The sequence below is a fragment of the Carcharhinus amblyrhynchos genome, chromosome 12 (genome assembly GCF_965287045.1).
Source record: "Carcharhinus amblyrhynchos chromosome 12, sCarAmb.v2.hapA, whole genome shotgun sequence".
Taxonomy (NCBI): domain Eukaryota; kingdom Metazoa; phylum Chordata; class Chondrichthyes; order Carcharhiniformes; family Carcharhinidae; genus Carcharhinus; species Carcharhinus amblyrhynchos.
The window spans coordinates 73201614-73214857 of record NC_137335.1 but is presented as its reverse complement, the minus strand read 5'-3'; the positions used below and the strand labels follow the sequence as shown (position 1 = coordinate 73214857).

Below are 13244 nucleotides of genomic sequence, written 5' to 3'. Positions count from 1 at the left end.
CGCATATTGCTTTATTAACTGCCCTTCATTCTGACTGAGTCACAAGACCAATGCATCATTGTAGCAACTTTTCTTGCATTAGATTAGTAGAGCTACTTGGATATTTTGAAGGGACAACTTATTTATTCAAGGTCTTGTAGGAAGGATAATTTATTAGGGGAATACTGACTAACAAACGGTAAACAATATTTGCAGAGTCTGTCAGATTTGGTACTAATTACTAAAATCTGTAACGTGAACTATACAGACTGACCCTGACATCTGAATTAATAAATCTTTGCATTTTCCACTCAATGGTAATTAATGATGGAATCTTATGATTCTCTGCCACAATCTTGAGACTTTGAACAATACTGAAAGTGTGAATTTTAATTTCGAAGTTTAAAATGAGAAATGCTGAAGGCTTTGATCAATAACCAAACTGGCCAAGTCTCCAATATTGAATGCTATCAAACAGTATTCTGCTATAAACAATTGATTTGGATTTGAATGTAGGGGTGCAGGTAATAAGTTTACAAAAATTGGCCATATGGATGATAATGAAAGTGAAACTGCAGACTCCAAGCAGTTATCAACAGGCTAGTCAGAAGGGCAGAACAGTGGCAAATGGAGTTCAATCACAAAAAGTATGAGGTTATGGACTTGAGGAAGGCAAGAGAATACAAGGCAAGAGAATACATGATAAATAGTGGAGTCCATGTCCACGAATCTGTGTAGGTGCCTGGACAGATAGATCAGGAGGTCAAGAAGTGATGTGGGATACTTGTTTTTATAAGCTGAGGCACTGAATTTAAGTGCTAGGAGATTATGCTCGGAACCACAAAAAAAAATCACTGATTAGGCTACAAGAAGGGAATACTATCTGTAATGGAATGTGTACTGTGTGCAATTCGGATCAGCAAACATTAGGACAGATTTGATTGCAATGGAGAGGCCTCCTTCCAGACTGTAAATTTCTATGATTCTATAGTTGGATCAGGGTTGACCACTTTCCTCCCACCCATTGTATTAGTGTGCACGTGATCTTTGACCATTTGCCACTGACTTATGTTAAAAGTCAGTTGAATTTCACATCTCATTTTCTCCTTGACCTTTAAATGTGCAATCCATCACAAGTAAATGCGCATATAACTGAAACAATCTTCTTTGTATTAAGTATAAAAAATTTGGTCCTTAACAATTCATCCCAGTATAATCTTGTCCCCTATTTTAATTCTAGAAAACAGCTTGCAATCAACATTAGGACTTTAAATGCAACCAATAATTATGCATGAATCTATATCACGTCAAGGATTTTGCCACACACACACAGTTCTGACTGGAGGTGTTTCCAATTTTCAAAAGGGCAGGTTCAATTCTTTAATCACTGTCTAAGGGTGTCACAGCTTTTGCATGTATACCAGCAAATCTGTGCAAACAAGATGAACTATTGAAAAAATTACTGAATTAGGGTTTAATACATACAAAGTTTAAAAATCCTACCTGATACACGGTCCAAAACTTCAGCCAATGTGGTTGAAATTGGCAAGTGAAGGGTGCGATATTTATGTCCAGCTCCATACATGGGATGCTGGATTACATGGCTGGTAGCATTAATTCTGCCTTTGTAGAGCTAAAAGAAAAACATTGTGGCAGATGATAAGTAACTATGGCTCTCAATGGAATGAACTAAAGGCACGTGGCACAGGCCAAAGAAAATTAAGAATAGAATTAGATCAAAGTTATAACATGGAAATTAGTCTGTATCAGTTCTTATTCTACATGCAAGCAAATAAGACTATTCAAATTTACACCCTCCTCCTATTTTTTAATGGCTTTCTTTATCTGTCCAATCTAATCTAATCTGCAACATTGAGAGTTACAACAGAATCATCAGATCCATTATACCTTGTCAACTACATTCTCACACTGCCCTGTCATCTACATCAAATCGTGCACATATAACACCGATGCCCCCGCCTCTCCTCCTCTCCCCGATGTTAGAACATCATATGCACAAGTAACAATTCTTTTTTAATTAGCTCATGGAATGCGGCACATCAGACATGACCTCATTGAATGGAGGAGCAGATTTAATATTGGACTGATGACCTACTTCTGCTACTAGGTCTTTGCCTTTCCCTAACTACATGTAGAAAGGTGTTGGGCAAGGCACCCCTTGAACTCTGCAGTACATATAACATAGATATTCACATATTCCCCAATATCTTGGGGAGAAAATTTGCAAAGGCTATGCAGGGGGGTTTAAACTGATTCAGAGGGGGGGGTGGGATCCTGAGTAGCGGGGGTGAAAGTGAGGGGGGCACAGATGGGGACTGCAATGTACGGCATCGTGGGGGTGAAGCGGAGCAGGGTTTGAAATGCGTATACTTTAATGCGAGGAGTATTCGCAATCAAGTGGATGAACTTGCAGCGTGGATCAGTACCTGGGACTATGATGTTGTGGCCATTTCAGAGACATGGATAGAGCAGGGTCAGGAATGGTTGTTGCAGATTCCGGGGTTCAAATGCTTCAGTCGGGGCAGAGAAGGAGGTAGAAGGGGGGGAGGGGTAGCATTATTAGTCAAGGATTGTATCACGGTGTCAGAGAGGAAGTTTGATGAGGACTTGTCTGTTGAGGTAGTATGGGCTGAGATTAGAAATAGGAGAGGGGAGGTCACCCTGTTGGGAGTCTTTTATAGACCTCCTAAAAGTTCTAGAGAGGTTGAGGAAAGGATTGCGGAGACGATCCTGGATAGGAGTGAAAGTAATAGGGTAATTGTTATGGGGGACTTTAACTTTACTAATATTGATTGGAATAGCTATAGCTGTAGCTCATTAGAGGGGTCAGTTTTTGTGCAAAGCGTGCAGGAAGGTTTTTTGACTCAGTATGTTGATAGGCCAACTAGAGGTGAGGCTATATTGGATTTGGTGCTGGGAAATGAGCCAGACCAGGTGTTAGACTTGGAAGTTGGTGTGCATTTTGGTGATAGTGACCACAATTCGATTACGTTCACCTTAGTGATGGAAAGGGATAGGCATGAACCTCGGGTCAGTAGTTTTAGCTGGGGGAAGGGTAATTATGAGGCTATTAGGAGAGAATTAGGAAGCATAGGTTGGACTAGGAGACTACAGGGTCTCGGAACGTCTGAAATGTGGAGTTTTTTCAAGGAGCAGCTACTGCAAGTCCTTGATATGTATGTCCCTGTCAGGCAAGGAGGAATTGGTAGAGCTAGGGAACCGTGGTGCACTAAGAAAGTTGGTTCGCTGGTTAAAAAGAAAAAGGAGGCTTATGTCCGGATGAGACTTGAGGGCTCAGGTAGTGCACTAGAAAGCTTTAGATTGGCTAGGAGGGAGTTAAAGAGTGAGTTAAGAAGGGCTAAAAGAGGACATGAGAAGACTTTGGCTGATAGGATTAAGGAGAATCCTAAGGCGTTCTATAGATATGTTAAGAACAGAAGGTTGGTTAGGGCAAGATTGGGGCCAGTTAGAGACAGCAGTGGGAATTTGTGTGTGGAGCCAGAAGAGATTGGAGAGGCATTGAACCAATATTTCTCTTCGGTGTTCACGCAGGGGGACATAAATGTAGCTGTGGAGAACACTGGGTTACAGGGTTGTAAACTGGACAGTATTGCAGTTGATAAGGAGGATGTGCTAGATATTCTTGAGGGTTTGAAAATAGATAAGTCCCCTGGGCCGGACAGGATTTACCCTAGGATTCTCAGGGAGGCAAGAGAGGCGATTGCAGAGCCTCTGGCTCTGATCTTCAGGTCGTCGTTGGTCACAGGTATAGTGCCGGAGGATTGGAGGATGGCGAATGTTGTCCCATTGTTTAAGAAGGGGAACAGAGACTCCCCCGGGAATTATAGACCGGTGAGTCTTACTTCTGTTGTGGGTAAGGTTTTAGAAAAAACTATTAGGGATAGGTTTTATAGTTATTTGGAGAGTAATGAATTGATTGGAGATAGTCAGCATGGTTTTGTGGAGGGTAGGTCGTGCCTTACTAACCTTATTGAGTTTTTTGAGAAAGTGACCAAAGAGGTGGATGGGGGTAAGGCAGTTGACGTGGTATATATGGACTTTAGTAAGGCGTTTGATAAGGTTCACCACGGAAGGCTTCTGCAGAAAATGCAGATGTATGGGATTGAGGGTGATTTAGGTAATTGGATCAGGAATTGGCTGGCGGATAGGAGACAGAGGGTGGTGGTTGATGGGAAGTATTCGTCATGGCGTTCAGTTACGAGTGGTGTGCCTCAGGGATCTGTTTTGGGGCCACTGCTGTTTGTAATTTTTATAAATGATCTGGATGAGGGTATAGTTGGGTGGATTAGTAAATTTGCTGATGACACCAAAGTCGGAGGTGTGGTAGATTGTGAGGAAGGGTGTCATAGTCTGCAGGGAGACTTAGATAGGTTGCAGAGCTGGGCCGAGAGGTGGCGGATGGAGTTTAATGTGGAAAAGTGTGAGGTAATTCACTTTGGCAGGAATAACAGATGTGTGGAGTATAGGGCTAACGGTAGGACTCTGAATAGTGTGGATGAACAGAGGGATCTAGGTGTATGTGTACATAGATCCCTGCAAGTTGGGAATCAAGTAGATAGGGTTGTTAGGAAGGCATACGGTGTCTTGGCGTTTATTGGTAGGGGGATTGAATTTAGGAGCCGCAGCGTCATGTTGCAACTGTACAAGACTCTGGTGCGGCCGCACTTGGAGTATTGTGTGCAGTTCTGGTCCCCACATTATAGGAAGGATGTGGAGGCTTTGGAGAGGGTGCAGAGGAGGTTTACCAGGATGTTGCCTGGTATGGAGGGGAGGTCCTATGAGGAGAGACTGAGGGGTTTGAGGTTGTTTTCGTTAGAAAGAAGGCGGCTAACAGGGGACCTTATTGAAACATATAAGATGATTAGAGGTTTAGATAGGGTGGACAGTGATAGCCTTTTTCCTCGGATGGAGAAAGCTAGCACGAGGGGGCATAGCTGTAAATTAAGGGGTGGTAGTTATAGGACGGATGTCAGGGGTAGGTTCTTTACCCAGAGGGTGGTGAGGGATTGGAATGCCCTGCCTGCTGCAGTTGTAAATGCGCCTAGTTTGGGGGCATTTAAGAGATCCGTGGATAGGTTTATGGATGGAAAGGGTTTGGTTTAGGTTAGAGGGTCATTACTTTTTAACTGGTCCGCGCAACATCGTGGGCCGAAGGGCCTGTTCTGCACTGTAATGTTCTATGTTCTATTATGACTTTTACATAAGGGTTTGATACAACTGAATGGCTCGCTAGGCCACTTCAGAAGGCCTTTAAGAGACAATCACAACTCTGGGTGCAGAGTTACATATAGTCCCAACTGGCAGATTTCCTTCCCTGTAGTTACTGAACCAGACAACTTTTTAAGATGAGCTAGTAGATTCGTGGTCACTATTAGTGATGTCACCTTTTTATTCCAGATTTAATTAAATTTAAATTCCCCAGCTGTTGTAGTTGGATTCATGTCTCCAGATAGAAATCAAGGAAATTTTTAGTCCAGACCTAGAACATCACTGCTGTTATCAGAAGCATCAAGTCAACTTTCATGAATTCCAAAACTTTTCCATTACATGTCAATTCTACCATAAAACAGGAAATTGGCATACAAACCTATCTGTTGCATATTTAAATAAAGAACAAAGGTTATTGGTAATGAAGTGAAAGAACATGTCAATAGCAGATGGAGCTCGAATACACTCAACAAATCCTGTTGCTACTAGAGTAAATTACTGGTATTTTCAATTTTTAAAATTCCCGCTGGTTTTGTGTTGCTAATGTTAGTGAACATAATGACTTCACCCAATAGGGGCATTCAAAAGCTAAACATAAAACAAATGTGAACAGGTGCTAATAGGTTATAATAATAATAGCAATAATAGTTGAATAGCTGTCCAAAAGTCCTGAGCCCAAAATCAATTGAAGGTGTTTAATCATGCCTATGACATGATCAATCATAACATTTAAATGGGAAATAAGCATTAGGATATTAAAAAGTATGAGAAAGAATGGAGGTGGGAAAGAATGGCAAGTCAGAAAGAGGGGCTAAGCACTGTGAAGATACAACGGCAAATGGTCTCCTGTGCTTAAGTTATGATTCTTACAAAGGGGTAAAATTGTTTTTGCCTATACTTCACCACATACATTTATAGTCTGTAGTTTTATTTGCATTAAGGAATTTTGAATTATGAAATAACAAGTTGAAACATAATGTTACAAACTGAATATTAAATCCATCCACATTAAATAATTTTGAAATGAAGAATAATTGTTGATACCAGAATCTCATAGCACTTCTCAGCAAATCAAATGTGACTACATGCATGTAAAGCAAAGATTCAGAAATCTTACAGCAACTCCATCTTAGACTCGCTTATAACATTGAGCACAAAGTCTAAGGAAGCCATCTAGTGGATGCGTCACTACATTTTAACCAAGAAATAGATTCAGGTTTATTGACCTGAAATGTGGATTGCTGGTTTAATCTGATAGACAATAACAAATTCTACTTTTATCACACAAAGTTCTTGAAAGCTTGTGAATTATGCAATGAAATTAAATCACTTTTCATTAGAATCAGTGAACCATGGGCCTGATCTATATTATCTAAATTAACTGTTTTTCCAATAATCAAGGACACCAGTTTACAGCCAAATTCCATTTCCATTTCTTGGATTCCAAGATTTTATACTGAACTCTATGAAGTCCATAAGTATAAATGATCTAGATAATTAAGTATAGAGCATGCAATTTTAGATGAAACTACAGAGACAGCAAAAGGAGTAGGCCATGCAGCCTGTCATGTCTACTTCACCATTCATAAGAACACAAGAAATAGGAGCAGGAGTAGGCCATCTAGCCCTTCGAGCCTGCCCTGCCATTCAATAAGATCATGGCTGATCTGAAGTGGCTCAGTTCCACTTTCCCGCTTTCTCCCCATAACCCTTAATTCCCTTGTCTATCAGAAATCTACCTACCCGTGATTTAAATATATTCAATGAGGTAGCCTCCACCACTTCAATGGGCAGAGAATTCCAGAGATTCACCACCTTTTGAGTGAAGAAGTTCTTCCTCAACTCTTATAAACTGCACCCCCCCTCCCCTTATTCTGAGGCTGCGCCCTCTAGCTCTGCTATCCTTTCTAAGCGGGAAGAATTTCTACCTCTACCCTATCTAGCCCCTTCATTATCTTGTCCCCTCAGCCTTCTAAACTCTAACAAGTACAGACCCAGTCTATTCATAAGCTAAACCCCTCATCTCTGGTATCAGCCTGGTGAACCTTCTCTGTACTCCCTCCAAGACCAATATATCCTTTTACAAATGCGGGGACCAAAACTGCACACAGTACTCCAGTTGCAGCCTCACCAGTGCCCTGTACAATTGCTTTTATGTTCTATCCCCCTCGCTATAAAGGCCAACATTCCATTCGCCTTCTTGATCACCCACTGCACCTGCAGACTGGGTTTTTGCGATTCATGCACAAGGACCCCCAGGTCCCTCTGCACAGTAGCATGCTGCAGCTTTTCACCCTTTAAATAATAATCCCTCCTACTATTATTTCTACCAAAGTGGATAACCTCACTTGCCAACGTTATACTCCAACATGATCATGGCTGATCAGAGACTTCAATGCCTTTTATGCTCACTATCCCCATAACTATTTGCGTTATTGTTGTTGCCAATATAGCGGCTAGAAAACTGATACCAGAATGAGTCAGGACAGTTCACACAGCAGACTATGGGCTCTTTTAAAACAGTATTTGTGAATATCCGTACAAGTGCACGGATCAACTCAAAGTGACAAAAAAAACTAACAATCCCTTCATTTGAATCCATCTTCAAACCAGCATGTGACCCTTTGTGAATAAATGAATATTTGTATCACCGTTCTCATTCACAACTTAAACTGAGCAACAAAAGCACACTGAAGTCAATGTACCTTCTACACATTCAGGCTCACAGTTTGATTTAAATTGTGTTTTATGCGCTATATTGAATTGGAAGTAGCCAAGCCCAATTGGTTAATATGTGTATTTGAATGGGACATCTTTCTCGTGACACTATTGTAAACATGATGAGGCACCTTCATGAATCGTAATGCACAACTGAGTCACTAGTCATTGCTGGATCAACGTGCTCCTGCCATCTGCACTCAATATTCTAAACATTACTTCCATTTCATTCAGTAGATCCGACTACAAGTTCCCCCAAAGAAGCCATGCATTACTTTTGTCTGGTTCCAAGGCAGCATTCAGAAAATATTTAGCTCAGTTGACAACATCAGTCAGTACTTACAGGGCAAGGAGAATGAAGGAACACAGTCACTTTTTCATCTTCAAGCATTAGCTGCAAGAAAAGCCTCCTGATAAAGCCTGAAATATTTCCAGATGTTGGGACATTTGGTCGCTGAGGTGTTGATTGGAATAATTCGCACAGAACCTGAAAATATTTAAATTTTAAAATGAAGATCTTAATGGGAATCTGACAAATTTCTCACAGTATTTAAACATATCTCAGCAAAATACTAAAATCCAGTTACTTCAAACTTTTTTCACAAACCTGTACAAGTCCAAAGATGTGTGGGTGAGGATGATTAGCCATGCTAAATTGACCTTGTGTCAGGAGGATTAGTAGGATAAATGAGGGGGAATAGGGCCTGAGTGGGATTGTGGTCGGTGCAGACTCAATAGATCAAATGGCTTCCTTCTGCACTGTAGGGATTCTATGATTCTATGAAGTGTCCAAATTAACTTCTTTTAACTTAATTTGGCTATTAAGAATTTAGTGGTTTTCATGAAATGCACTGTAGAACTTAGAGCCACTGAGGGTGATGATAGAGTTCATAAAACTAAATGAATATCAGACAGCAGAAATTACCACTGCAGCTACTTAAATGGCTTGGTGAATGTATCTTGGAAGTAGCTGACTCATACAAATCAGGATCATCCAAATTTCAATTTCTTGCCTGTTTTGAAGGGAAGTTGATTTTAGTTGGGAAGTCAAAAAAATGGCCTCAATGGCCCTGGTCTACAGAGAAACAAAATAAGCTACGATTTCATAACTCATTGTTATTCAATCACACTTGCTATTGGGGGGGCGGGGGGGTGTGTGTGTGTTTGAATGTCAGGTGAAGTTGGAAATTTGAAAGCAGACATTTGGGGAGCTACTGAAAGGTTGTTGGCAAATGAAGAACCAGCAAAGTGATCATGAGGAGAGAGGTGAAGTGTAACAACTGATGAGGAATAAAGTCATTTCCGCAAAGCTTCCTTCATAGCTTGGCAAGTAAGTGCACCATGTAAAAAACCATTTAGACAAGCAAGTCTGAAGACTTCAGCTGTCCTGTAGTTTTTCCACATGTTCTCGTGAAGGTGCTGTACCCTAACCCTTGCTAAAAAATATATGCACAGACACAGTAAATTGGGACTCAGGTTGAGTCCCACAGCAGATGTTTGAATTTGAAAGTAATAAAAAACCTGAAATTAAGAATCTACTACTGACCACAAAACCACTGTCGATTGTCAGAAAAACCCACCTGGTTCACTAATATACTTTAGGGGGAAAAAAAATGCCAATCTTACCTGGTCTGGCCTACATGTGACTCCAGAGACACAGCACTGTGGTTAACTCTCAGCTGCTCTCAGACAACTGGGACAGGCAATAAATGCTGGTCAGGTCAGTGACACCCATGTCCCACAGATGAATAAAAAAAAATGAGGATGGAGCTTACAGAGAATCATCCCACTGAATAAACCACTAATATTTCTAAAAGTGGAATTATGATTAAGGTAGCAGAGATGCCAGAATTCATCAACAGAATGAGTCAACAGTTCCAAGTGACTCCTTTCCTCCCTTCCAGGGAAAAGGTCTGAATACAGCTTAAGTGTAATTTTGATTTTTTTTTGATTTTTTTTCAATATCTGGATAAAAAAAATTAGTTGCAAATATACTTAGGGTTAGTTTCCAAATCCATTTCAGTCATGTTCAGTTCATGTGGCCAGCTACACACTGGATAAAGGCACTCATCAATCAGAAATGCTAAAACATTGCCATTACCTGAGCCATTAACTTTTGATTGTTTGGATGACAAGAAATGCACTGCAAGAAAAATGCCACTGTGGAATTTTCAATTGCTGTTCTCTGTTGAGTGGTCAGTCCCACTCCTGCAGGTGATGAGGCAGAAGGAAGATATCTTGACCCAATATGTTGAGACCCATTGTGATGGTGGTGTCCAGAGCTGCTGCTACTGGAGTGGCACAGCAGGAACAAGAGGGCAGTCCATAAGGGGTTTACTTCAGGTCCCCCTAACCAATCCTTCATGGTGTGGCTGCTGCCTACTTCAGTTAGAAACCGCAGAACAGGTGCCACCAGATCTGCTGTGAGGGGGACCTTACTGATTACATGCTGCTGAGAATGATGCCGCTTGTTTCTATCAGTGGTGACCTCTGCATAAGGCACTGCACAATCCAAACTGGAAATATGATTGAAGCAGAACCTGATTAAGCTCTTCACAAGCATTGAAGGTAGACTTGACTCCAGGAGCTGTTTGATAGCTTCTGGAGATTGGGTTGCTGCTGCTAGAGTTACAAGGTGTGATTCATTTAGTGCAATGGGCGCTTGTGCATTTTTGGAGTCATCCGTTAAAGCAGAATCCAAATCCTCTTTCTTGCTGTCATCTGTCATTGAAAGCCTGTGCTGCATTTGTAGAGAAGGCAGAGTGATGCCCATCCAACCCATTAGCAAAGAAAAGTAGCTTGGATGAATGTGGCACATGGAACATAGCAAACTGTCTACAGATTTCTTCAGAACCATGTTGCAAGGAAGTGACATTGACCAGTTGTACAGCAATCTGAAAAGACAAAATTTACAATTATCTCATAGCACAAGTTTGAAATCACTTTGGCAAAATAAATGTGGTTGTAGCAGAGAAACTTAAAAGGTTCAAATTTAAGCTACTGTACAAAAAGGTATATTGGCCCACATAAATTGTACATTGCAACAATGTACAGAAATGCAAAAGCAGAAGTATAGCAATACATGCAATGTAAAATAGTGAAGAAGCTGGATCTTCTCAGCACAGCATTTAATAATCTCCATGAGATTTTTTTGAATTTGACACTATTTCATCCCAACTTCCCCAATCAACATAAACCCATCATTTCACATCTCCCGTAATACCAGCGAAGTGCTCTAATGGACTATGTTATGGGTGCATCTGGAAGCAGATAAATAAATAGTAAAAAGGAAGGTTGTCCACTTTGGTAGGAGGAATAGACAAGCAGTGCAGAGAAACAACAGAATACCATGTTTCAGAATGGTCTCAGTGTCCTCATACACTAATCACAAAAAAGTTAGCATGCGAGTACAGTATGTTGGTCTTTACTGCATGGGGGTGAAACAAAAAGTCAGGAAATCTTGTTGTACCCGAACAGGACATCGGTGAGAGCACACCAGTTCTGGTCTCCTCACTTAAGGAGGAATGTATAGTTTCATTAGAGGCAGTTCAGAGAAAATTCACTAGTTTGATTCTTAGTATGAAGAGGTTGTCTTGATTAGGAAATATCAAGCAGGTTAGGCCTATATTCACTGAAGTTTAGATGAAAAATGCTCTTATTGAAACATACAAGATTCTGAATTAACTTGACAGGGTAGATGCCAAGGGCGTGTTTCTGCTTATGCTGCAAACCTAGAACTAGTGGACATAGTTAAAGAATTGTGTTTATATAGTGCTTTTCGTGACCAGACTTCTCAAAGCACTTTACAGCCAATCAAAAACTTTTTGAATTATAGTAGCTGTTGTAATGTAGGAAAATGCAGCAGCTAATTTTCACTCCACCAACTCCCACAAACAGCAGCATGATAATGAACAGATAATCTGCTTCTTTTGATGTTGATTGAACTAGAAACCCTAGGTTTCAAGGACAAATGTCTACTAATTCGTTTGTGGTTGACATCGAGGTTTCAGGCTAAGGGCAGAGAATAAAATTCTCCTGATTGTTATTCTCTACCCATAATGCAGTAGAAATTGACTCATTAAATATATTCATGGCTGAGTTCATTGTTTAAGGAGGGGAACAGAGACTTCCCCGGGAATTATAGACCGGTGAGTCTTACTTCTGTTGTGGGCAAGGTTTTAGAAAAAATTATTAGGGATAGGATTTATAGTTATTTGGAGAGTAATGAATTGATTGGAGGTAGTCAGCATGGTTTTGTAGCGGGGAGGTCGTGCCTTACTAACCTAATTGAGTTTTTTGAGAAAGTGACCAAAGAGGTGGATGGGGGTAAGGCAGTTGACGTGGTATATATGGATTTTAGTAAGGCGTTTGATAAGGTTCACCATGGTAGGCTTCTGCAGAAAATGCAGATGTATGGGATTGAGGGTAGTCTAGGAAATTGGATCAGGAATTGGCTAGCAGATAGGAGACAGAGGGTGGTGGTTGATGGTAAATATTCGTCATGGAGTTTGGTTACGAGTGGTGTGCCTCAGGGATCTGTTTTGGGGCCACTGCTGTTTGTAATTTTTATTAATGATCTGGATGAGGGTATAGTTGGGTGGATTAGTAAATTTGCTGATGACACCAAAGTCGGAGGTGTGGTAGATTGTGAGGAAGGGTGTCATAGTTTGCAGGGAGACTTAGATAGGTTGCAGAACTGGGCTGAGAGGTAGCGGATGGAGTTTAATGCAGAGAAGTGTGAGGTAATTCACTTTGGTAGGAATAACAGATGTGTGGAGTATAGGGCTAACGGTAGGACTCTGAATAGTGTGGATGAACAGAGGGATCTAGGTGTATGTGTACATAGATCCCTGAAAGTTGGGAATCAAGTAGATAAGGTTGTTAAGAAGGCATACGGTGTCTTGGCATTTATTAGTAGGGGGACTGAATTTAGGAGTCGCAGCGTCATGTTGCAACTGTACACAACTCTGGTGCGGCCGCACTTGGAGTACTGTGTGCAGTTCTGGTCCCCACATTACAGGAAGGATGTGGAGGCTTTGGAGAGGGTGCAGAGGAGGTTTACCAGGATGTTGCCTGGTATGGAGAGGAGGTCCTATGAGGAGAGACTGAGGGATTTGGGGTTGTTTTCACTAGAAAGAAGGCGGCTAAGAGGGGATCTTATTGAAACATACAAGATGATTAGAGGTTTAGAAAGGGTGGATAGTGATAGCCTTTTTCCTCGGATGGAGAAAGCTAGCACGAGGGGGCATGGCTTTAAATTAAGGGGGGGTAGTTATAGGACAGATGTCAGGGGTAGG

The 13244-nt window shown here is 41.1% G+C and overlaps 1 protein-coding gene across 6 annotated transcripts in view; it reads right to left on the bottom strand.

Annotated features, from left to right (window-relative positions):
- Positions 1-13244, bottom strand: part of birc6 (baculoviral IAP repeat containing 6) — a 232795-nt gene that overhangs the window by 92641 nt on the left and 126910 nt on the right. For all 6 annotated transcript variants that reach the window (XM_080200712.1, XM_080200715.1, XM_080200714.1 and 3 more), the window contains 3 exons: positions 10049-10841; positions 8291-8434; positions 1483-1612 (listed from right to left, as the gene is read on the bottom strand). In XM_080200712.1, coding sequence (XP_080056838.1) covers positions 1483-1612; positions 8291-8434; positions 10049-10841 — 1067 coding nt within the window. The remainder of the gene's footprint in view (positions 1-1482; positions 1613-8290; positions 8435-10048; positions 10842-13244) is intronic.